The sequence below is a fragment of the Conger conger genome, chromosome 1 (assembly GCF_963514075.1).
Source record: "Conger conger chromosome 1, fConCon1.1, whole genome shotgun sequence".
NCBI classification, from domain to species: Eukaryota; Metazoa; Chordata; class Actinopteri; order Anguilliformes; family Congridae; genus Conger; species Conger conger.
The window spans coordinates 34,821,738-34,848,522 of record NC_083760.1 but is presented as its reverse complement, the minus strand read 5'-3'; the positions used below and the strand labels follow the sequence as shown (position 1 = coordinate 34,848,522).

Below are 26,785 nucleotides of genomic sequence, written 5' to 3'. Positions count from 1 at the left end.
GAAGTGCTCGGGATAGGCGCAATTCCTTACCACCAATCAGAGGTTACACTTGATTTGTAGACATATTTGAATATGTGCAAATGTAACCCTATAAACTTCCCAAACATCATTGCTTTTTGGAACATTTTCCTGACTGTAAAATAAACTTTCCTACTTTTTACTAAGAACGGTTGATCTGCTTCTTCACTGGGATAAAAGTCATTTTCCCATTCCTCAGTAAATTCATAATTTACTAACAGTACCTACAACCAAGTCTCAGCCTCTTAGTAGAGGCAACCATGTTTTCAGACAAAATGTCCGTTGTGTAATTTATTCAGCTGACCAGCCCTCTATTCCAGTCATAATTCCAATGATGCTTGGAAAACTCCAGACACTTGGTTTTGTTTTTTGTCCTCAAGTAAGGAAAGTTTGTTGATATGGAGGTGATGTCTTATGGTTCTTTTTGAGACTTGGTGACCCCAAAATGCAACCAATATCTGCAATTCTTGAACTGTGATCCTTGGGTTTATTGCTTCCCTCACCATCTTCCTCGCCATTCATGGGGACAATGTGCATGTGTCCTCTTTCTGGCAAGTTTGCAACCATGTTATACTTTTTAATATTTTTACATTTTTGCCCTTACAGTGGTCAATGGCATGTTTATTCATATTTTTTTGGCACCAATTACCAAACGTGTCTTGAATTGACAGTCATTTGGCTTTTCCCGTGCAGTTCCAATTTTTATACCCTAGGGAAGGGCTCCTCAAATCTTGCCCAGAAAGGTCCGGTGTGGATGCAGGCTTTTGTTTTAACTAAGCAGTAACACATCTGGATTCTGATAATCAAGGTCCTCAGCAAAGACTCTAACGGTTGATTAGTAGGATCAGGTGTGTACCTGCTTGGTTGGAACAAAAGCCTGCACCCAGACTGGCCCTGGATAAGATTGAGGACCCCTGCCCCAGTGAAACAGGAACTGATGTAATGACACAATTTAGCTCCCTTAGACAGAGATTAATTTATTTAAAGGTACAATAGATAATTCCGGACTTCTAACGGTCAGGAGAGGAATTGCAGCACAACAAACGCCCTCAAACCACAACAATATTTAGCCCCCCCACCCCCCCTTCTCTGTGGACATGCTGACGTTGATAAGGGGGGAAAAAAAGGATTTATAACACAGAAATGTCGACCTTCTGAAAAGTATGTTAATTTATGCACTCAATACTTAGTCGGGCAATCATGGGGAGGGTAAGCCACAGAAGGTAATTGCTGAAAGGGCTGGCTGTTTGCAGAGTGCTGTATCAAAGCATATTCATGGAAAGTTGACTGGAAGGGAAAAGTGTGGTAGGAAAAGGTGCACAAGCAACAGGGATGACCACAGCCTTGAGAGAATTGTCAAGCAAAGCCGATTCAGGAACTTGGGGGAGCTTCACAAGGAGTGGACTGAGGCTGGAGTCAGTGCATCAGGAGCCACCACGGACTTGGCACCTGCCCACAGTGTACAAGTAACTACATAGAGAATCTATGGGGTATTGTCAAGAGGAAGATGAGCCAACAATACACATGAGCTGAAAGCTGCAATCAAAGCAACCTGGGCTTCCATAACCCCTCAGCAGTGCCACAGGCTGATTGCCTCCATGACACGCCGCATTGATGCAGTAATTTGTGCAAAAGGAGCCCTGGCCAAGTATTGAGAGCATAAATGAAAATACTTTTCAGAAGATCGACATTTCTGTATTATAAATCCTTTTTATGTATTATTCTAATATTTTTCCTTGATTTGGCTCTCTACTCCACAATTTTAGAATTGTAATCTAACACGTGGTTAAATTGCTGATTTTCAGCTTTAATTATTGCGTTTTGGGGGTTTTTTTGCGATTTTTCTACATTTTGATTTCACCAAGTATAAATTACAGCACTTATTATACATAGTGCCCCATTTCAGGGTGCCATAATATATGGGAAAATGGCTTTACAAATAGTTAGGTGTGTTCAATCGCTTCCTTGCAGGTATAAGAGAGCTTTCTAAGGCTTCTGATTGCCTTCAGAGAAATTAGAAGAAAAAAAGAAAGTCAGAAACATAGGCAACCCAATTGGCTAACCAAAACCCAGCTCCCTTATACCTGTTCTAAGTAACGATTGATCACACCTGTAATATCTCATACTCAGGAATTACCTGTTCATCAGAATGAAGGTGTTCTGGCACCGTCCGTCTCCCTTCGACTGTGCCGCTTTCTCCACATCCTCAAAGTACTTCTCTGCCGTTTTAATGTCCCCGATCTATTGCAGGAATATGAGCAGTGCAGTGAGGCTTTCACAGCGGCAGGGGGAGAACAGAGACCATTCTACACGTATTCTCCACAAGTTGTCATTCATGGTGAGAGCCGGAGAGAGGAGCACCTTGGGTAACAGGAAGTGTGAGGGAAGCAGGCCAGGCTGAAGGCTTTTGTCCTGAGCTCTTCTTACAGAAACCTTGGTTACTGCAGTTCTGTGTGTGGCTATGTGTGCACGATTGCAAGGGCACGTGTGCTACTGATTGTGTGTGCGCGACTGTGTGTGTGTGCACCCATGCTTATGTATAGAACAAAAAAGCCATGCACAAACACCCCCTTTGTGAGTTTTAAATGTTTTAAACTCATCCAGAATGCTGCAGCCTGTCTGGTATTCAATGTTCCCAGACATTCACATGTCACCCCCCTGCTCAGCAACCTCCACTGGCTGTCTGTTATGGCTCGCATCAAATTTAAAACTTTGGTGCTCGCATACCAGGCAGTTAAAGGATCAGCCCCTATGTATATTCAATCCCTTATCAAGACCTATACACCAGCAAGACCCCTCCGTTCTGCCACTTCGTGCCGTCTGGCGCCCCCCTCGCCACACCTGCACTTCACGCTCACGACTGCTGTCCTGGTCCCACGGTGGTGGAATGACCTCCCGGTGAATGTCAGAACGGCAGAGTCTCTGACCTCTTTCAAGCGCAGACTGAAGACCCATCTCTTCAGGCTACACCTTTCCCTCCCCAACTCACAATCACTGTGATTAGCCTTAGACCGTAATGGCACTTATGTATAGATATAGTTACTTGTATAGGTATTGTTGTTTTTATTGGCTGTTGTTGTATTCTAGCTGCCACCAGTGGTATGCTAGTTTGAATGTTGATTGTACTCTTCAAGGGTTCTGAATTTCTGTATGTTTACACTAGGACTTGGAACTGTACTGTCCTCTCAGGTCTACTTTTGCACTTGTTCTTGTGATTGATTTGCACTTTGTTGTACGTCGCTCTGGATAAGAGCATCTGCTAAATACCACGTAATGTAATGTAACGTAATGTAAATGGTTGGCATTTATATAGCGCCTTCATCCGAAGCGCTGTACAATTGATGCTTCTCATTCACCCATTCATACACACATTCACACACCGACGCCGATTGGCTGCCATGCAAGGTACCAACCAGCTCGTCAGGAGCATTTGGGGGTTAGGTGTCTTGCTCAGGGACACTTTGACACAGCTCGGGTGGGGGATCAAACCGGCAACCCTCCGACTGCCAGACGACTGCTCTTACTGCCTGAGCCATGTCGCCCCTAAGTTTTAACATGTGACCTGTCCTCTTTGATCACAAGTAAAGGCGACCCAACTGCACAGTTATCAAATGTAAAAAGGGATCCCACAGAGTCAAAGATAAAATAGGTTTAGCAAGTCACAGTTATAGTTATAGTTGAATTAGGTGGTCATGCACATACAGTGGTGTGAAAAAGTGTTTGCCCCCCTTCCTTATTTCTTATTTTTTTGCATGTTTGTCACACTTAAATGTTTCAGATCATCAAACAAATTTAAATATTAGTCAAAGACAACACAAGTAAACACAAAATGCAGTTTTTAAATGAAGGTTTTTATTATTAAGGGAGAAAAAAAAATCCAAACCTATATGGCCCTGTGTGAAAAAGTGATTGCCCCCCCCCCCCCCGTTAAAACTTAACTTAACTGTGGTTTATAAAACCTGAGTTCAATTTCTCTAGCCACACCCAGGCCTGATTACTGCCACACCTGTTCTCAATCAAGAAATCACTTAAATAGGACCTGCCTGACAAAGTGAAGTAGAGCAAATGATCCTCAAAAGCTAGACATCATGCCGAGATCTAAAGAAATTCAGGAACAAATGAGAAAGAAAGTAATTGAGATCTATCAGTCTGGAAAAGGTTATAAAGCCATTTCTAAAGCTTTGGGACTCCAGCGAACCACAGTGATAGCCATTATCTTTTGGGAAAATACTCTGGTCTGACGAGACAAAAGTTGAACTTTTTGGAAGGTGTGTGCCCCATTACATCTGGCGTAAAAGTAACACCGCATTTCAGAAAAAGAACATCATACCAACAGTAAAATATGGTGGCGGTAGTGATGGTCTGGGGCTGTTTTGCTGCTTCAGGACCTGGAAGACTTGCTGTGATAAATGGAACCATGAATTCTGCTGTCTACCAAAAAATCCTGAAGGAGAATGTCCGGCCATCTGTTCGTGACCTCAAGCTGAAACGAACTTGGGTTCTACAGCAGGACAATGATCCAAAACACACCAGCAAGTCCACCTCTGAATGGCTGAAGAAAAACAAAATGAAGACTTGGAGTGGCCTAGTCAAAGTCCTGACCTGAATCCTATTGAGATGCTGTGGCATGACCTTAAAAAGGCGGTTCATGCTCGAAAACCCTCCAATGTGGCTGAATTACAACAATTCTGCAAAGATGAGTGGGCCAAAATTCCGCCACAGCGCTGTAAGAGACTCATTGCAAGTTATCGCAAATGCTTGATTGCAGTTGTTGCTGCTAAGGGTGGCCCAAGCAGTTATTAGGTTTAGGGGGCAATCACTTTTTCACACAGGGCCATGTAGGTTTTGATTCTTTTTCTCCCTTAATAATAAAAACCTTCATTTAAAAACTGCATTTTGTGTTTACTTGTGTTGTCTTTGACTAATATTTAAATTTGTTTGATTATCTGAAACATTTAAGTGTGACAAACATGCAAAAAAAAAAAAAAAAAAAAAACAAGAAATCAGGAAGGGGGCAAACACTTTTTCACACCACTGTATATACAATGGGTGGGGATAGATGGAAGAAGAGAGAGGAGAGGAAAAGAGAGGGAGGAATGGAGGGAGGGGGCCTTTACCTGTAGGAATATCCTCCCGATCCCGCTCAGCAGCTGGGGCTGCTGCTCTGGCTCGTACTGGATGATGGAGCGGTACATTTCCACAGCTAGCACGTAGTCCTGAGGGAGGGGTAGACAGCAGGGGGACCTTAAACTGCCAGCCACACTGAGGCAAAGCACCACACAAGAAAACAGCCATGCCCTCCTCTACACGAAACGTTCATATATGAGATGTGCAAAAAGTCCTGGAGGAACCATATTTGAGTTTTCTGATAAAAATCTATTTTCAAATTATTTAGGTAAAGTTGTTATTTATGTCTTTATTTGGAAAACCTTTTTATTTATTTTTTACACTTTAAGTTAAGCTTTTGAGACTTTTTTTTTTTTTTTTTCTTTTTTAAATGGCTGTTGGGCATTTGACCCTAGTGATGGCATGTCAGTTCTTACCTGACAATCGAGAAAAGTTGGGAAGATGCCAGTAGCGAACAACTTTACTTTACTGCTTCACCTTTTGAATATAGCTGAACGTTGAGGTTGCTTGCTTTAAACCTTTGGAATGTTTTTTTTTTTTTGCATGTACCTTGTAGTAGACCTTCATTATTTTGATGCTTTGAACATAATTATTTACACCGATTAATTGCATGGACTGCTGCCTACTTGCCTACCTGTTCACCTGTACCCACTCCACCACCTGGCTTCAATATAAAAGTTTAAAATCTGTGGCTTGAACCGGCTTGGCTGACTCATATTCATGGAGAGCATGTCAAAAGCCTGCATCTTCCAGTGCTCATTTCTGAATTAATAGAAAGTACATTTGAATTTTGACATAAGAAGCCACTACAAGAACAGCATTTCTATATTATTATTATTATTATTATTATTATTATTACCAAAACAAGAGCAATAATATGAGTAATACATATGAATGATCAAAGTAAAAAATTATGAAATCATTCATAATATGAATGGATGAGATATAATATACAGTGCTATGAAAAAGAAAGTACACCCTCTTTCAGCAAATATTTTGTTCACTTCCATATTAGGACATAAAACACTTAGGCAAGTCCAAAGACAAGATAAATCTAACCTCAGGTGACTCAGCACATATGCATGCACGTATTTCACTATGGCATTATCTATAAAACGCAAATGAGCAAACATTCAAAAGCAGCGTGTGAAAAAGTAAGTGCACCCTTACTGCCATATCAGTTAAGAAGGAAATTAGAACTGTGCCAAGAAATGTGCTCAGAATCTAATGCATATGATCAGGAAATGCTACCATATACGGTACACATAAAAGCAGAATACTTTTGACAGTTTGGTTTGGAACATTCATGTTTGTTTCAACACAGCATACTAAGGACAAACGATATCTGTGAGGATCTCACAGATCATCTGTTGCTGTTCATTACTCTGGGAAGGGTTATAAAGCCATTTTCTACATGCCCTGTTAACAGTACATATTACAGTTAATGGCTGCACCATGGAAAGGATGTGAGGATGGACGAATCAAAGAAAAATCAATTATGGAAAGAGAATATCCTTGGTCTTTTTTAAGCATCGGTTTTGAGCCATGTAAATTACAGGCATGGAAGAGGTGGATCAACAGGTTGTTTATACAGCACGCTTTCTGATCAGAATACTTCCGCAAAGGATGTATTTGTGTTTCCTTGGTCATGAATATTTTGAGAGCCCCCTGCCTTCATGTTCCTTCAAATTGGGGTGCATTTACTTTTTCACAGAAGACATCAATATGTTGGCTTATTTTTTACTGAATAAATAATGAAAAAGGAAAATATTTGTATGTGCCCTTTGTCATACTGTTGGTGAGATGAGGATTAGTTATGTCTTTAAACGTAGAGCCATAATTTAAGTGTGTACTTGTATTCTGTACATTTATGAGCAAATGCTTGTTGCTGTAATTTCCCTTTAACACCAGAGGGCACTGCAGCTCACTGTAAATGCACAGACAACCATCTCCCACAGAACAATACAGAGACTAGTCTGAGAATTCACCCGACAGGACTCAATGTTGTAATGAATGAGACTTGACCAAAAGGTCTGTATGATGGGAATATGGGTTCGGCTTGGTCTTGAGTGCAGCTCTCATATTATTAAACAGCTTAAACAGAGACAGCGGTTTAGAAGTGCCCAACATGTTACAAGCCAGCTAAAAACTACAGCGAAATAACCGCTCGGTTGTATGCCTCCGCCAACCGGTCAAGTTGCAGTTTACATCCCTGTCTGTCCAGCAATAACTAACTTCTAAACTTTATGAATCCACAACTAGTAATATATTTCTCTCTGTTTTAATCGATTTCATTGAATGATTAATGTGCTGTTTCTTTGTCATTAGTGTAACCTATAATGTAAACAACATTAAAATATTTTATCTCATTAGACATTTGTATGACATATTGTCATAGTTAGCATATGAATTATTGAGTTATTATTATGAAGAGTCTTTTGTGAGGTCACAGCAAACTTGACCTTTAACCACCAAGTTCATCCTTGAGTCCAAGTGAACGTTTGTCCCTCAAGGCGTTCCTGAGATATCACGTTCACAAGAATGGGACGGACGGAGGGACGGATAATGGACAGACGGACAGACAACCCGAAAACATAATGCCTCCATCCACGACTCTCGCCAGCACGGAGGCATAAAAGGAGGATTAAACAGGTGCTCTACAACCAGGACAAATCGACAATATGAGACTCCTTACCTGGACCACTTCACAGAGACTAGCCTGAAATAAGAGACGGTGGAGCACACAGAGCTCAGAGAAATGCACTCTGTTTAATGGACAGGGGAGGCTGACATCGAAACAAGGAAGACTGTGTTCGATGTTGAAACTTATTTTGGGCTTGTCTGGGTAAGGAGTCTCATATAGAGACAGCGGTTTATTGGAGAAAATGAAATCCCTCCTTGTTGTTTGTCCACCTTCTGGAAGAGAATGTACAACCAGCTCAAAGGTGCTAGTTTAACATTGCTTGCACATTTTGTTCGCTCCACTTTAAGCTGGTGTCTTCACTGTAGAAAAGAGTGAAGACTGCAGAGATGAAGCATGAACTGTTCAAGACTGGGATGACCAACACAGGTCCTTGAAAACTGAAAGGTCTGCTGATTTTCATTGTTGATCAGCAATTATTTGATCAAAGAAAGCAGTTGATTACAGTTAACTCTCCTCACCTGGTTTCTTGGGTCAAAATTTGTTGTGCATTTTAAGGTGAAAGCAAAAACCAGCAAATGCTGTGGTTATCCAGGATCCCTGCTCTAAACCATTGAAAAAATGGTAACCTGAGGGAACCTCTTGGCATCTTCCTCATACACCACTCCTAACCTCAATGCCAAAGACAAGGTAATGCCTGCAAATCTGAATCTCACCTTCCTTCAAAGCACACCGTTTACATAGACAAACTGAGCAGGCACCACTTTATGACATTATAATTTCCAGGTGGATTCATGTTTGGATTCAGTTCATGATGATTACGTACAGTTATCACAAGGGTTCTGGACTTTTAGCACTTATGAAGGTACTATGAATACCAGCTTTACCTGTTCACCGTTTGTCGGCATGTAAACAGTGGGCTTTGAGCGCGGGTGAGGCTCAGAGATTTGTAGGCATTCCCTTGTCTGTGGCATTGAGGTTAGGAGTCGTACGAAGAGGAAACCCCAGTGCTTAAGAAGCAATTAAATGTTAATTTTGCAGAAACGCTGACTCGTTCCGTCGGCAAACAGGCTCTCTCCAGCAGATTAGTTTTGATACCCCCCCCCCTTCCTCCTCTTTTCTCTTAATTAGCTTTGTTTTTCTGCAACCCCCCCTTCCCCTTCCCCCGCACCCCACAGATCTGGGTGTTCCGGGCCTCCATAAAACAGGGCCCCGCATACACTGGGATGTACGGTAACTCTCCTCCGCCCACGTACCTTCATCATTAGCAGACAGTTCGCCATGGAGTACACCACCCGGCACAGACGCGACCTCCACAGTTGAATAGAGGCTGCAAGAAATAAGAACGGTTTGTGAAAACACGCTGGCAAATTGCACCCCCCCCACCCCCCCCAAACTGCCACCAGCCAACACCCGCCCACCCCTCTCTTTCTCCCAACCTTCAATTATCTGTCTGAGAAAAGGAATTACGGGGAGAGAGAGACTGCGCCGCTTCCACTCATTTATTCAGCTCTCGGCAAGCAGCCCGTCTCCTCTCTCATTCGGGGGAAGAAATAATGTACATATAAAGAGGGGAAGAAGAGATCGTGTTTGACATGCGTTTATTTTTTCAGTCCAGATCGGCCGACAACACTTGGAGGGCGGTCAGGCTTCGCAGGGCGGAGCATCTGTCTCCAGGACGAGTGGCTGCGTACGCTGAACAGCGGTACGCTGTCCCGCAAACGTGAAAACCGACGAGCACGTTGTGTGGAATTCGATTTCATATAAAGGCAAAGACGTTTCGTAGTGAATGTTTTTGATTTTTATTTTAACTCAATAACTGTGAGGAGCCATAGGGGGCCGGCAGAGATTTTGGATCAAGGGGAAGCCCCAAAGGAAGCTGGGAAACTGTATATGAGGCATACCTGCAGATTTGGGGGGTGGTGGGGGAGTGGCATCTCCTCTAGTGTTAGGGAGAGAAGGAGAGGGGGCGGGGCTCTGGCTCAGCACAAAGCATGGGCAGCTCTTTTCCTGAGACGCGTGCCACTGAGAAACAGCGCTCCTCTCACTGGGCATGCTCAGGGGGCATTTTAAAGACAAGCTGTAACGGAAGATAGAGCAGCACCAGCTTCCGCCATATGACGTAGACACAAGCGAAACTGATCTTTCGGGGGAATTTTTGAAGGGCGGGGAGTCGATTTGACTGACGGTAATTGAGGAGGGGGACGTCAAATGAGGATGCGTGCCGCTGTGTGAAGAAAGACATTGATTGGAGGGGAACGTAAAATTGGCAGACATTTTACCGAGATACACACCCACTGGTAGACGATGACGTAAAGTGACGTAAAATCTAGCTTTCCATTAAATGGATGGAAAAAAACTGTTAAAATTCTATCCTGTGTTTTCTGAATATGTACTTTAAGACATGTTTGTATGTTTATGAAGAACTGACGAAATTGAGGAAAAAGTGAAGATTGATTTCAGCTAGCCTTTAAGGTGTGAGCTGGTGCAGTGACAGACTTCACCTTTCTCAAAGCCTAAAACTATTTGTTTTGCAGGCACAGTTGTCTCAAGACGCTTACATGTTTAAATGCATTTTATACAGTTAATATAGTTGGGTATTTGCTGAAACAGTTGGGTCAAGTACAGTACCTCGCTCAAAGGTACAGTTGCACTCAGGAAATGATTCTGCAACCTACAGTATGAGTAACCACTAAACTGCACTTCTGGCAGTGTGTGTGTGTGTGTGTGTGTGTGTGTGTGTGTGTGTGAGAAAAGGATAAAAATTGATGTCATGTCATGAACGCATTCATTTGAAGTGTGAGGATAGCTGCATCACACACTGAATTTTTCAACAGACAGGCTTTTCTTATAAAAATAAACTGCAGACATATCTACCATGCTAGTAATATACTCCCCCAAAGAGGAAACAATGGGCCAGATGTAATTTTCCAGCGCACATATGATGCATTCTGCCCAGGATGTATGTATGTATGAGACTGGCGCACGGGCCTAGAACCGCAGTATACGTGTGATCTACTCGAGTCATCGCAAGATGCGCTTCTGTCCTTAATGCATATGCATTTAAGGGTGGATCGCACAAATAAAGGGCATAGATATTATAAGTGTGGCTGATTATGTATCCGTTGAAGTTCACACAATTATCGAGAGTCAAACTGTGCTTGAGATTTCTCTGCCGTAAAGTAGGCGTAAACCGAGGCACAAGACAGAGATCTAGGCTTCGACGATGCACTGAAATAATCTTTGCAACAAAAATCAACCCCCAGAGCAAGAAATAATCAAACAGATTATTAATAATAAATATTAATTAATGATTTCAGCCAAGCAATAATTAAGGCTGGGTGTTTGTCGCAGAAAATAGTTACAAAATAATGTATTAAATGAACCAATATCTCATGCGAAGCAGTGGGAAGTGACTGAAATAACCAGTAAAGAAACAGGGAATTAAAGGGACTGCCAAAATAGAGAAAATCCTGTGTGAATTCTGTGATAAACACCCAGCCATACAAATAATTACGCTTCTGGGAGAAATAAAAGATGTACTGATACCTCCCACACAACATTCCCATTCTATCTCCACAATAGTGAAGCTCATTGCAATGTTACATCTCGCATTGAATTCAAACTAAAATAGCCTCCACAGCTGGAATGTGTACACATTTTGTCCCGCACTGGATATGTTTTACGTGGCAGATACATGGATATCGCCACACGCTGTGAAGATATTCAATGCACTAAAAACCCGTTTTAATCACGCTATTTAACATCTGTCTCTTTCGCGGAATGCGGTTTGTAGGCAGTCCCATTCACTGATTGCATAATGAGCTGTAGCCTTCATAAATAGGACGTTAATTTCAGGCATTACATTACATTAATGGCATTTTGGCAGACACTCTTATCCAGAGCGACGTACAGTTGATTAGACGAAGCAGGAGACAATCCTCCCCTGGATCAATGCAGGGATAAGGGCCTTGCTCGAGGGCCCAACGGCTGTACGGATCTTATTGTGGCTACACCGGGATTAGAACCACTGACCTTGCGGGTCCCAGTCATTTACCTTAACCACTACGCTACAGGCCACCCTGTACAGACTGCGCCGCACCAACACCCTCTCGTCAGGCCCTATGTCCTCCTAACATAGCTGTTAGGAGATTAAATGCATTTATTTTCTAAATAGAAGATACAAATGCAAAGTGTAATGGGTCAGCCATGGGTCATCAGAGGTTATTAATATGGGCACTGTGATGCATCAACACATTGGTGCTTAACCAGAAGTCATTTCAGCCAATAAAGCAATTTCAACAAATGGAGCTGCTTGATTCCAGTTTGTCAATTAACGTGTCACAATGTTTCCAGGTAGTAGTCACATAGTTTTCACAGTAGTTATCTTGCACGGATACATATATGTGTCATTCTCCATATTCATGCAGAAATCATTTTTGGGAAATGCCTGGATGCTGAACATGTTGTAGTGGGACAGATCAATATGGGTGATAAGCACCAATGTTTTTTGACTTTGAAAAACTTAAATAATAAATGTGTTCCAAGCACGTAAACGGGTACATACCTTGCCTGTTTTCTTGGGTTATATTAATCATGCTCCCGTTCTCTGCCATTCCCTGCTCCAGGTTATCCAGTATCTGTATGATGGACAGAAGCTTAAACTTGGCATATTACAGCACATTACATACATACCCAGCAGGGCTAAAACAAGCAACAGCAGCTATAGAAAAGAACAGCTCTTACAACCAGTGCCAACTTTCATGCGAGGAAACTGTAGCCAAAAGAGCTCCAACGAATAGCCTGGACATCACATAACATCAAAAAGCTACGAATATAGAATAAATAACATGATTGGTACATCGATAGAGCAAATCAGATGAAATTGAAAGGTGTTATAAGGGCTAAAGAAGACCCATGTGTGGGCAACACACATTACAGTAATTTAGCAGAGACTTATTGGAGATAATCGGGATAAGGTGGTGTGGGAGTTTGTGGGGTGGAGCGCTCACCATTTGACACACAGTCTTCATACTGTGCAGCCGGTCGAGGGATTCCTGGGGCTTTCCCAGGTACTGGGGCAGCTCCGCATGCAAAATCCGCATGGAGAACGGGACCATCGAGCCTAAAACAGTCACAGCCAGGGGTCGGTTACCGCCCATTACACGGCCCACCCATTACAGTTATTTAGCTGACACTTTTATCCAAAGTGACTTACAATTTCATTCAACTAAGCAGGGGACAATCTCCCCTGGAGCAATGCGGGGTTAAGGGTCTTGCTCAAGAGCCCAACAGCTGTGCGGATCTTAACGTGTCTACACCAGGGCTTGAACCATCGACCTTTCTGGGCCCCTGTCATGTAGCTTAGCCGCTAGGCTGCAGGCCCCCTCGATGAAAGGGCCGCAAGCGCTTTCCGTGGCACAGAAAAGCGGGCGGCACCCCCTCCACAGACACACAGACAGACACAGACACACAGACACCTCGAGGATTGCCCCGCGCAGGTAAAACTGCCAGACGCCCGCCTCCCGCTTTGATCCTGTCGTCCTTTGATGTGCGTCTTTCAGCGCCGTCAAGATTGAAGGGGGCTTTGTTAAACAGACCTGAGCTCTCCTCAGCCGAAGTAAGAAGAAAGAAACTGCTACCCTCTGAATGACTTTCACCTCCAACTGGCTAATGAACGGGGGAGCGGGATTGACTGGGGTCAAGGCCTGAGCGAAAGTTTTGGCGTTATCTTTAAAATGGCCTGCGGCCCTCTCCGTTTTCTGACCGAAGCCACGATAAAATCAACAAGTACTCAAACAGCATATTTGAAACCAATGCTTTAAGATGGTTAAAACTGTTCAAATCAATAAACAAAAAAAAACTAAAAAACTGTCGTCTTGGTATCTGGTAGTCTGACTAGCCGCCCTTGAGTCAGTAGCACCGCTACAGCCAATAGCTAATGATAATTTTTGTGCGAGTCCCGACTTCTGAAACATTGCTCATCTCATTCCTTTTTTCAGATTTGACTTTGATTCTCAGAGAGCTCAGGTCTGTCTCGAGGTGCGGCTGATCAAAGACCCAGTGGGAGACACGACGCCATTTCCAAACTTCAGTGGCGCAGCACTGCATACAAAGGACGGGCGGAGATAATGAGGTGCCAATCACTCTCACAGACTAAATATGCTTACAAAAAATAGTTGCACTTCAGCGAAATGGCTTCCTTCACAGCTGTGGCCTCAGTACTGGAGGGACCTTGAAATATTGTAAGAATTAAGGTCAAGTTCATAATTCTGTTTTATTCCCTAATTTTGCATAATTATGATGACAGGCATGCAAACCGCCCAGTTACGGGTTAGCCGACAATATACCACGTGTACACGTACAATTAAACACTTGGTGAGCAGTTTATTTATTAGACTTTATTTTACAGTCACCTTCCTGTCAGCTTCGACCGGTTTGGCCATTCTCCTCTGACCTCTCTCAGTAACAACACATTTTTCCAGTTTTTCACACCATTCTCTGCAAACTCTAGAGACTGTTGTGTGTGAAAATCACAGGACATCAGCAGATTCTGAGATACTAAAACCACCCTGTCTGGCACCAAGAATCATTCCACGGTCACCTAGATGACATTTCTTCCCCATTCAGACAATTGGTCTGAACAACAGACAACTGAACCTCTTGACATGTCACACTTTTATGCATTTAGTTGCTGCCACATGATTGGCTGATTAAATATTTGCATTAACAACCTGGTATACAGGTCTATTTAATAAATTGCTCACTGAGTGTATAATTCTGTTATCGAACCTAGTTTTAAAGCAGGAATCATTCAACTCTTTTGAATACAGTTATAAATACTATATAAATTCCCCCCAATAAATTTGAAACTTCTTAAGTCTGTCTGAACCAGTCTGTAGATTTATCTTCTCTGTCTACGGTTGATAGATATCTCAACTGTAATAACAAATAATCTTTTATGAAGTTTGCTTTGCTTTTATAAATCTGCAACTTTTAAAGTCTGTCTGATAACCAGGGCTGTAGATTTATCGTCTGTGTCTACTGTTGCTAGATATCTCAACTGTAATAATAAAAAAACTTTTCGATATGGATTGTGGCCATCTGAGCAGAAAGGGCAGTAAGATTGGCCAGGAGTTCATTTGGGGAAGTTTATGGGTGGTGGTTCTAAAACACTTTGCAGACCAGCCGCATTTAAGGATAGGAAAAACCTTTGAGGAGTCTTGTTTGGGGCTCTGAAACATCTGTACGGTATCCGTCTTCATCAACGTCAGTTAGATTGTGTTTAGTCTTCCCAACAACCATCATGACAAAAATAACATAAAATCCACATTGTGTTTTATTTCTAACCCCTTGTAAATGTCTCCACCTCTTATTTCATTCAAATTTGCGATTCTCAGCAGTAACTGCAAGCCTGACCATCCTCTATGAGGTCATCAGATGGTGCACAAGGCCACACCCTCCCCCCTCCCTCCTACAGCCAACCGGCTGAGCAGTGCAGACACCGTGTCAGACCTGGGTGAAATACCTAATTGTTTAGGATTCAAATACTTCTCTATGCTTTACTGAGCTTGTCTGGTGTACTGGAACCAATGAAATACCCTGCCTTCTGATCCTATTATTTGGGTCAATTGCACCAGGAAGGATCAATCGAGCACATAAAAGTATTTGAATCCAAAACAATTATGCCTTCAACCCAGGTCTGCACCGTGTTGTAGGACTGTGCAGCCAATGCTGGAGGTGCAGAAGCAGACCAAAGGAAGGGCTATTGCTCACTAAGCTGGGAAACGCCTCCCTGACCAAAGCCCCGCCTCCTTAGGCAACGCTACGGCCAATCACGCGCCACCCGGCGGGGGCTTCCTGCCAGTCAGCGCAGATGCAGTGAGCATTTGATTCCAGTCCACGGGGTGCATGACTAATTCAGTTATTAATTCTTTATAAGTGGATCATGTTCCAAAGTGTTACCAAGCGTAACTCCTGTTGCGTCCTACTTGGAAGCATTTCTGTAGAATCTCCTTATGACAAATTCAGAAGTGGCAGGTGCTCTGCTCAATTGCAGGAGCCCTTTATTGCCTATTGTTTTGTTTTTTTAATAGCGACAGTTAGTATTTGTGCTAACGGTTAGATAATGGATATTGAGAGGGTGCTGCAGGCTTTCAGGTTTCCATGCTGTATCCTGACAGAAAAAGGCATTACATTACAGTTATCTAGCTGGAGCTTTTATCCAAAGCTGCTTACTGTTGATTAGGCAAAGCAGGGGCCAATCCCCCCTGGAGCAATGTGGTGTTAAGGGCTTTGTTCAGGGGCCAAACAGCTGCACGGATCTTATTGTGGTTACACTGGGGCTTGAACCACCAACCTTCAGGGTCTCGGTCATGCACCTCAGCCGCTAGGCTATGGAATAACAGGTTCAATATGCACCTTTGTGTAACAAAGGCAAAAGACGTGCTAGTGCTAGCTGTAAAGGCGGGTGTAACCCCCCCCAGCACCTAGAACAGCTTTTTGAGTCACTAGGACATTCCACCCATTAAACATACTTGTAAAGACTATTGACAAATTTCTAGAAACATGCTTATACAGACATTTGTCTGTACTAATTGGCATGCCATGATCAGGTTCAGGTTCAGGTTCAGGTTGTATTTAACTATTTCTCTCTAGTTTAATTATTTTATGATTCTTAGTGTTATAGTTGCCAAAACTGTTTTATTGCTTTTTGGTCAATTCATCTGAAGGGTTCAAGTTTGTATCTATCTGATCACTCTTGCACTTGGAACGTACTTCCCTCTAGGGCAGGGTTACCAACCCTGTTCCTGGAGATCCACTGTCCTGTTGGTTTTCACCCCAACCTCAGCAAAGCACACCTCATTCAGCAGCTAAACATCCTGTTGAGCTGCCGATTAGAATCAGATTTGGGTTGCAATGAAAACCTACAGGAAGGTAGATCTCCAGGAACAGGGTTGGTGACCGCAACTCTAGGGTTTTTATCCCTCAGTGCATTTATCCCTGGTTATGATTTGCACTTGACTGTATGTCGCCCAGGGTGGCACGGATGGTGCAGCGGGTAGCACTGCCGCCTCACAGCAAGGAGGTCCTGGGTTTGAATCCTCTGTGTGGAGTTTGCATGTTCTCCCTGTGTTTGCGTGGGTTTCCTCCGCGTACTCCGGTTTCCTCCCACAGTCCAAAGACATGCAGGTTAGGCTGATTGGAGAGTCTAAATTGCCCATAGGTATGAGTGTGTGAGTGAATGGTGTGTGTGCCCTGCGATGGACTGGCGACCTGTCCAGGGTGTATACCTGCCTTTCGCCCAATGTATGCTGGGATAAGCTCCAGCCCCCCTGCGACCCTGTTCAGGATAAATGGGTTAAGATAATGGATGGATGGATGTATGTTGCTCTGGATAAGAGCATCTGCCAAATCACAAATGTAATACAATGTAGTGACAGTGGGATTTATCTTAGGAAGGGCCACGTGTTTGGGGCGATGGTAAGGGCACTCACCTCGTCTGCAGGGGTACACCGTGGGGAAGTACTCGTAGTACAGGTCGGGCTGGTCCAGGTTCCCGAAGGGCTCAAACTCCAGCTCCGCATTTTGGAACAGGCTCAGTTTAGTGAGCAGGGCCAGCCGTACAAACCAGAGCTGTGGAAAGGCGAAGGGTGAAGATTAACCCCTGTTCTTAACCCAACTTGACAGGGTGTTTGGGTGCATAACTGTAGCAATGGCGCACACTTTTCAGGTCACTTTGCCTGGCTTAAGATTCAGCGACCTCCTGCATGCCATCTCCACAGATCTCCTGCTGAGGGCCTTATAAAGAGCCATGAATGCAAGTTACCTGCACTCGTGTTTGTCTGTGTGTCTGTGTGTGCATGCATGCCTGCCTCATAGTGTGTGTGTGCATGCGTGAGTATGTATGCGCGTGTGTGTGTGTGTGTGTGTGTGTGTGTGTGTGTGTGTGTGTGTATGTGTGTGTGTGTGTGTGAAGCTGTAGGCACACAGAAACACAGTCCTTAATTTAGAATACTGTCCCAATGCGCAGTATGGATCCATAGGCTACATTTGTGGCGAACAGTCTCTGAAGCTGTGCCACTGTTGAGCTGTGCACACTGCGTGCTTTCTGAGGACGTGGGGTACTGCATCTAGAGCAGACGGAACATGCGTGCACACACAGGGCGGCTCACGGACATATCTCCATGGACCGCTCCCTGCTCAATTAGAGTGTGCTCCAAATGTATGGAGCCTGACTCCCTGTGAGACAGGGATGGAGAGAAAGGGGGAGAGAGGGAAAGAGAGAGGGAAAGAGAGGGAGAAGAGCAAGGGAGAGAGAGATGGCAGAGACACAAAGAGAGGGGCAGAGATAGAGAGAGGGAGGGGGAGGGAGACAAAGAGATAATGATGGGAGAGAGACTGGAAGAGAGAGAGAGAGAGAGAGAGAGAGCGAGAGAGAGAATGGGAAGGAGCCAGGCCACTGCTGAGACGGCCACTGCAGAACATTGCTTTTGTTGTCACGGAACCATGAAGTATGCTTTGGGTCATTGTCTTGCAGGAAAGTGTTGTGGTAGGGGAAAACCGATTGTCAGGCAAAATTCCCTGATATTTGGTGAAATCCATTATACCATTGATTTTAACCAGTGACCCGGGACCCCCAGAATCAAAACAGCCCTAAAACATCACTGACCCTCCACCAAATTTCACTGTGGGTATGACGCGCATCGCCTTTTATGCATCTCTGTTTCAATACCAAACATGATGATGCTGAATCTGTCCGGAACGTTCCATTTCGTCTCATCTGACAGAAAAAATGTAATGTTTTGGTCTGATGCAGCATCAGCATTTTTGGAACTGAAACAGAGATGCATAAAAAGAGATGCACATGATACCTACATTAAAATCTGAGGGTCATGTTTGGTGTAGGGAGGGCTGGTATGGGCAGGGTTTCCTGGGCAGTAGACCTACCTGCAGGGAGTCGGTGGTGTGGCTGGTGGGCTGTCCGCTCTTCCCGTACCCCTGGCCGTGGGCCGTCAGCAGCCTGCCGGTCAGGTCCACCGCCGCCCTCCAGTTCTTGGTGCTCTGGAAAGGGGCAGGAGGACAGGCGGGGGGTCAGGTGTAAGCGACCCCTTCATGGCAACGATGACAAGGTCAGAACGCATGGCGCCCGCCCGCCACGTCTTCTGTCGAGCGACCGCCCCCCTACTTACCCGACGGAAAGTTTTAACCGAGCGTAAAACGCCACCGTGATGACAGAACCCCTTCCCCGCTCTGGTTTACACGGTGCTGTGGCAGGATTGGGGGAAGGGGGAGGTTGCAGGCCTGTCACCCAATCGCTCTCCCCGGCGAGCCGCAACCCCAATATCCCCCCCCGCCCCCGCCCCCTAGACCCAACCGGCTCCCCGCACCTCTAAATCTTCATTAGGGGGGGAAATGAAGCTTCAAACGACTGGCAGGAAAATGGGCGAAAGCAGCTGCAGCCACTGAGACAGAACGTAAAAAGTCAAAGCGACTGTAAACGCTCGTTATGACATACGGTGGCTCTCCTCAGGCCCGGGACCGAGAACGAAGTGCCCGTGAATAATTTACGGCTTTCGTAACCCGTTTTATGCTTTTTTAAACGCACGCAAACAACTTTTTTGTTGTATTTTTACTCACGCTGAATAAAACATGACAATATGGTTCCGGGTTTCACCTGACGACCAAAGACACGGACTGCCCGCGGTGACCGCAAAGCTCCTGTCATTTACTGCATTTATGATCCTTCTTCATTGGCAACGTGCATTTGGGGCCCTGGGAAGTCAATAAGGAAATAACACCTAAAAACATGTGCAAAAATTTAAGAAGGAATAGAACAGTCACACACAGAGCTATCCCTGTCTGTCAGTTCACTAAACACGTAGAGATATCCCTGTCTGTCAGTCCACTAAACACACATAAATGGTAAATGGTTGGCATTTATATAGCGCCTTTATCCAAAGCGCTGAACAATTGATGCTTCTCATTCACCCATTCATACACCAATGGCGATTGGCTGCCATGCAAGGTACCAACCAGCTCGTCAGGAGCATTTGGGGGTTAGGTGTCTTGCTCAGGGACACTTCGACACAGCCCGGGCGGGGGATCGAACCGGCAACCCTCTGACTGCTCTTACTGCCTGAGCCATGTCGCCCTATCTGTAGAGCTAGACACACATAGAGCTATCTCTGTCTCAGTTCACTAAACACACAGAACTATCACTGTCTGTCAGTCCACTAAGCACACAGAGAGCTATCACTGCCTGTCAATCCACTAAACACGGAGAGAGCTATCCCTGTCTGTCAGTTCACTAAGCATACAGAGAGCTATCACTGCCTGTCAGTCCACTAAACACACAGAGAGCTATCACTGTCTGTCAGTTAACTAAGCACACAGAGAGCTATCCCTGTCTGTCAGTCCACGAAGCACACAGAGCTATCCCCGTGATCTCAAGGCACACAGTTAACACAAAACAACAACCATGGTAATGAAGCACAGATCAACATAAGGTGCGACTATGATTGACCCAAGAGAGCAATGGGAGGAGACGGGGAGAGGACTGCAGGAACGAAGGAAGGACAAATGAGAGCGGAGAGGGGGCCAGAGGCAAAGGCCAGGAGGGAGGGAGCAAGGAAGAGCAAGTGAAGAGAGAATAGACAACAACAACGCAGCAGGAGACAGAAAACAGCGAAAGAGAGAGGGAAATAATTATGCGGCATATGCAGATGGAAAGAGGAAGAGAGAGAGGAGAGACGAGGGGTTCAGAGAGAAGAAAAGAGAAAGCGACATCAGGGATAGAGAGAGGCAAAGAATTACGAGGTGTACGTAGAAGAAAAGAGAGGCAATATGAGGGATAGAGAGAGGGAGGGAAGGAGAGGAGGAGAGAGGCACCGGAGGGTCCACAGCAGCGTGACCGTCCCTCCTCGCTGCGGGAGGCCACGCCCGGCGCCCAGCAGCACGCCCGCCCCACATCAAACGAGCAGCAAGCCGGCGCGGCCGAGCGGCCATGATTCAGTGCCCAGCTCGTGTAATTGAGCTCCATCTCGCTCCGGTGGCTCGGCTCGCTAAATTCCACTGCGGCGCCCTGCCTTCCTCTCCCTTTATTTATTCTGTGGCGCTCAGAACAGAGCTTCTTTAAATGCCGGTCAGGCGCACTTGGGGGCAGCCGCGGTGCGCGCGTGACGCTCGGGTTCGCCGACCCTCCGCCCTGCAGGAAAACGCCCCACCCCCCGCATTAAAAATGGATTGCCTGCTGTCTGCCCAGGTGCTCCCAATTTCAATTAAAGCCAGAGGACAGGGAGGTGGTGGGGAGGAAAGGGGGGGGGCCTCGGAATAATAAAGATAAATTAATAATTCATATTTTATCTTTTTCATTTTCATATGCTTCTACCCCAGGAGGCAATCAAATCGGTCCAATCGGAGTTGAGGAGGAAGGAGTGGAGGGGCGGGGTGGGGTGGGGTTGGGTGGGGTGGGTTGTTGGGAGATCTGAATATTGCTCTGTGCTAACAGACCTCTTGTGGGAAGCTAGCTGCCACTGCTGATGCGTCTGAATGGCAGCTCCCGCTCAAACTGCAGCTCCCGCTCAAACTCCAGCCCCGAGCGCCCCTCACCCCAGCCTCAGCCCAGCGGGACGGATTGGGCACTCGCTAAGGTTCGATTTCTCCCGGGACAGCTGCTGGGGATTTTTCCCGGTCTCTCGCTCGTTGACTGTACCTTTCGCCCTGTGAAACGGTCAGAAGACAGGAAACGAGTCTCGTTCTTGGCTGTGAACATTTTACCATATATTTACCCAAACTGGGAAGTCTGGGAGGGGTGAAATGGTCCCTTCGGCCTGCAGGCTCTGGGTGTCCAATCCAGACCTCCAGCAGTCGCTCAAGTTCTACTTCACAGATACAGTCGCGTAGCAAAACTTGCTGACAAGCAAGCACACACACACACAATTTGGACACAACAACAATTTGTTGGCTGCGCTGTATTTGAGCTCTGCTGTTGTTCCTTCTCCGTCTGAGAACTAGGCTGTGGACGTTCACGACAGCTCAAGGTTGGCAGCCGGTCTTCATTTCAGCTCATCCCCCTTTCATTCACCTGAACCTAAAAGGCTTCAGTAATCGCATCTAAGCCCAGGCAACCATGACTATAACACACAGGAGGGAGGTTACCCATCAACTTCAGATGGTGTGCAGCGCAAATGTCTCCGCGTACATTTCACAACAAAGTGTTGGCGCCCGACACATCAGGACGCTTGCTTGCTTTCGCGGTCGGCACACTTAAAAAACCGCCCGTTCTCACCTAACCGCATTTAAGATCAAAAGTTTCGCCTTTTCCCTTTCGTGAAGAGCGCAACTAGACGCCTACTTTCAGTCTCCAGAGAGCGGTGCGCCTCAAGCAAGAAAAAAAGAAAAGAAAAACACAAAGCTGCCATCCCCCGATTCTGTTGTTGTGTAAAACTCCCGCGTTGCCTGCTCTGGCATCGAAATACAAAGCCAAAACCTGAAGGTAATTTGCTGAATCGTCTGGCCAATTTTAGCATGAATGAGTTTAGCGTGGCTTCACAGAATCCTTCTGGGGCCCAAGCGCTCTCGTAGTCAAAGTGGTTACCCCGCAATACTGCTGTTGGAGAATGACGCCAATAAACTGTGTGACTGTACCTTTCTAATTCGCTACTGCTGGAGGTAAACAGGGTCAGGCTATGTTAGCACTCGGATGGGGGACTGCAGAAAGCTTAATTTGCTGCCGGTGTTCGTTGGCCGGTGTTAGCCAGCATGTTTGTGGGAGGAACGTGTGCTGTCCTCTGGGGAGCTCTGGAAAGTTCTGGTTCACTGAGGCCATGGCACTTATTGTGAAAAGAGTAAGAGTACGTACAGGTCAAATTCTGACAAAAACAAATCCTTCTGCCTCTGGCCACCCGATCGTCCCCCTATACCGCAGGCGTCAAACTCCAGTCCTGGAGGTCCGCAGTGTCTGCTGGATGTTCTCGGCACCAGTGGTCCATTCAAGTCATTGATTGGCTAAATAATCTATACGCCATGTTCTTGAGGCCTTAATTGGCAGATGATTGAATAGAAACTACATAAACCTGCAGACTCTGGCCCCCTGGGAATTTATTTTGACACCCCTGGCTTGGGTACACCAGGGCTTGAACCAAAAACCTTCCCAGTCCTGTACCTTAGCAACTAGCAAAAGCAAAGGACCCCAGATTATGTGCATGTCTGAATTAGTGTGTAATCAGCAGTGGGACATTCCCAAAAAGGCTTAGGTAGAAGTGGGCTGCTCATGCCCTGAAAGAAAAAAAACTGCGCTCTCCAAATTTATGTTAACGGTAGACTTAAATTAAGTTATTTATATACTTAATGCCTTTGGATTCGAGATGAAAATATGAATATGAGTCAAAATTACAGGCAATCAGCTTTTGTTTCATGGTATTTACATGCATATGTTGTAAGTGAATGAAACCGATGTTTTTGCAGCTGTGAAATATGGAGCAGGTACTGTAATGACGTGTACATAAATGGATGGAACAGGCTCACTCATCGTTATTGATGATGTAATACACTACAGCAACAGCAGCATGAATTTGGAAGTGTATGGGCTTTGTCTGTCTAAAGAAAGCCCTCCAACCTCATCAACCAACACTTCCTCCAACCTCATCAACCAACACTTCCTCCAACCTCATCAACCAACACTTCCTCCAACATCATCAACCAACACTTCCTCCAACCTCATCAACCAACACTTCCTCCAACCTCATCAACCAACACACCTTCAGCAGGACAATAACCCCAGACACACGGCCTATGCAACCCACAAAGTCATCAATGAGAACAAGTGGGAAGTTATGTATTGCTAAATCGGTCAACTGATTTAATCCAACCGAGCATGCATTTCACATGCTGAAGAAAAGACAGAAACCAGCTGCAGTGAAGGAGAAAAGAAACTATCAAATGATTGGTGATGTCAAAGGATTGTAGACTTGATGTATGATTCCATTTCATGGCTACGCAAGCAAATATTAGACTTCATTGCCTTGATTTACTTTTAACTTCATTACTTTTGCACAGCTCAAAATGGGGGGACTCAACAGAAAAATCACACTTCTGTCTCATATTCCTATACTTTTGATCTCAAATCCAAAAGCTTGAAGTGTATCACAAAAATGAACACATTTCACTCGACTGTTAGCATACATTTTGAGAGCACTGTATAAAGGAACTGGTGAACTCAGCTGACAGCATATTTGTGGTCCCAGACAAGTCAGCAGATGGCACAGACAATTATGTTTTGCACCTTTTTATATGTTTTGCAAGGAAAATCGATTCCATCAAATCTGAAAGTAGTGTGTGCGGACACAGTGGACCATACTGGTGTAAATGACTTCAGATAGCATCAAGAAATGCATGCAACGGTTTGACTGCAGTCACCTCGCATAATGCAAGGAGCATATTGAAAAGCAAACGAAGATACCCACAAAGTTTTAAGGAACGCAATAATAGAGCAAGGTTCAGAGCTATCCCACGTCAGCTGCAAAACACGTTGGGGGCAGTTGGTATTCTGTAGTGTCATACCATTCCCAGTACCTCAATTTCTACTTGTGGTCCTGGAGATGGACATCTCACCAAATACTGCTGGCGCAGCCCAGGGAATCATGGGAAAAGGGTTTATTAATTTCATATTAATAACAGAACATGGCAAAAGCCGTGTTGAAGTTATCCGCTGGCTTGAGAGTAGAGGAATCGGAAAACGTGAAACGTACGATAACACCGCATGCCTAAAAAAAATGAATACCGAAAACGAAATGCTCAGCAGACACAAACATCAGAGCAGTGTCAAAACATTAAGAGCAGTTATGGAGAAACCGAAAAAGGTAACCCTGAAGCACCGCATTTATTTCAACTGGCACACAAATTCCTTGAGGCTGTTAGGAGGTGGGCGGCACGGATGGTGTAGTGGGTAGCACTGCCGCCTCACAGCAAGGAGGTCCTGGGTTCGAATCCCCGTCGGCCGGGGCCTCTCTGTGCGGAGTTTGCATGTTCTCCCCGTGTCTGCGTGGGTTTCCTCCGGGTACTCCGGTTTCCTCCCACAGTCCAAAGACATGCAGGTTAGGCTGATTGGAGAGTCTAAATTGCCCGTAGGTATGAGAGTGTGAGTGAATGGTGTGTGTGCCCTGCGACCTGTCCAGGGTGTATTCCTGCCTTTCGCCCAATGTATGCTGAGATAGGCTCCAGCCCCCCTGCGACCCTGTTCAGGATAAGCGGGTTAAGATAATGGATGGATGGATGTTAGGAGGTGACCCCAAGCCAGTCCGCGCACAGAACTTGACAAAACTCCCTCTGGACTCAATTACAGGATTTTACAGATTTTCTGCACCTGTCAATTACAAATTATTTGCACAGAAAAACAGCCCTGCAATGGCACAGGGGGAAACTGGAGACCATTACATTAAATCACAAAATTTAAACCATGCATTTTCACTTAATTTAATCAATTTAATCAATTTAAGTGTAGTATTAGCCCATCCCTGCAGCAAACCATTTAATTATTATGAAAGGCCATCAATTTAACATTTTTGCACAGGTGAGGTACTAATTGCGCTTTTTTTCTACTTCCCACATAATAACTAATGATATAGCCCAATATCTGACTGTATGCAGCACATGACAGTGTGGGACCATTTCTGTCAAACATCAGTAAATGGTTAAAGTGTAATCGACTGACCCCATACTGAGAACAATACTCAGCTTGTAAAAATGATGACCCTACCCATAATACGTGTCTTTTAATCCATGGCATGCTTCACTTGGGGACTCAGACAGGCAGTTGCCACCATCATTAACTTCTCAAGGGCCTTGGTTGGGGACCAGGACATGAAACTTCCTGAGGTTTGAAAAACAGCTGCGCTCGTAGGTCATCTGATAATGGTAACAAAAAGCAGTTGTGCTAATTGGGTATGAAAAAGTGAACTATCAGCCCCAAAAAAGGGGAGAGAGAGATAGGTTGCATGCCAGAAATCTATGTTATGGAAGCCCCACTCATTGGAATCCATTAAGTTTACTTGGTAACCAAGAAAAAAATGATTCATTATTACGATTCTGGTCTTAGATGTAAAAAAAAAGCGGTAAAGCTCATCAGTTAACTTGGATGCTTTGTTTGGTGTGCAAGTTAACTGCCAAGCTGCTGCGTATTCTCTCACAAAGGCAGGTGGACACAGTGACATCTACCTCTTCTACATTGTGGTGGGTGAGAGCATTCATTGAAAGGCGATTGGACGGGATGCCCGACAACAACAACCGTTGAGGCCATGGAGTAAATGGTAAATGGTCTGCAATTATATAGCGCCTCTATACTAAGTGCTGGACAATTGATGCTTCTCATTCACCCATTCATACACACACTCACACACCAATGGTGATTCGCCATACAAGGCACCAACCGGCTCATCAGGACCATTTGGAGGTTAGGTGTCTCGCTCAGGGACACTTCGACACACCCAGGGTGGGATCGAACCGGCAACCCTCCGACTGCCAGACGACTGCTCTTACCTCCTGAACCAATGCCATAATGGCATGGGGGAGTCAAGTGGTGTCTCTGCCTGAGAGGTTCTTGCCAAAGCTGTGGAGGACTTCTGGGAGAAGGCGAAGGAGATGCTGAGGACAGAAGAGAAGGTGCTCCCTCCTGTCTCTCTCCATAAGCCAGAGCGAGAGCCTCCGCGGAACGTGAGCAGACAGGGAAGCCTCGCGTCTGAACTGCGATGAGTGGCAATAGCCCTCTATTTTCTACACCACATCTATATGCCGAGATGGCAGCGCTGAAGAGGGTGTGCAAGATCCTTATATTGTTTCTGCTGAAGCGTGGCTTCTACAGACAATTCGCCTCGAGTCTCTTCGGATCACCGTCACCGAACAAGTGCCGGGGATCCAAACAAAGAAATAAACCTCACTCCCAACGTGGCCCGGGTGAAGGCAGGAGGATGGCAGGAGAGGGAACCTGGGCGGAATCGATAC

At 45.2% G+C, this 26,785-nt stretch overlaps 1 protein-coding gene across 1 annotated transcript in view; it reads right to left on the bottom strand.

Annotated features, from left to right (window-relative positions):
* The window catches only part of trappc12 (trafficking protein particle complex subunit 12), a 37,436-nt gene that overhangs the window by 4,077 nt on the left and 6,574 nt on the right, over positions 1–26,785 (bottom strand). Inside the window, exons 4-10 of the mRNA XM_061233402.1 lie at positions 18,737–18,850; positions 17,284–17,422; positions 12,799–12,911; positions 12,354–12,426; positions 9,043–9,116; positions 5,136–5,234; positions 2,156–2,259 (exon numbers count right to left, since the gene is read on the bottom strand). Of these exons, the coding sequence (XP_061089386.1) occupies positions 2,156–2,259; positions 5,136–5,234; positions 9,043–9,116; positions 12,354–12,426; positions 12,799–12,911; positions 17,284–17,422; positions 18,737–18,850 (716 nt within the window). The remainder of the gene's footprint in view (positions 1–2,155; positions 2,260–5,135; positions 5,235–9,042; positions 9,117–12,353; positions 12,427–12,798; positions 12,912–17,283; positions 17,423–18,736; positions 18,851–26,785) is intronic.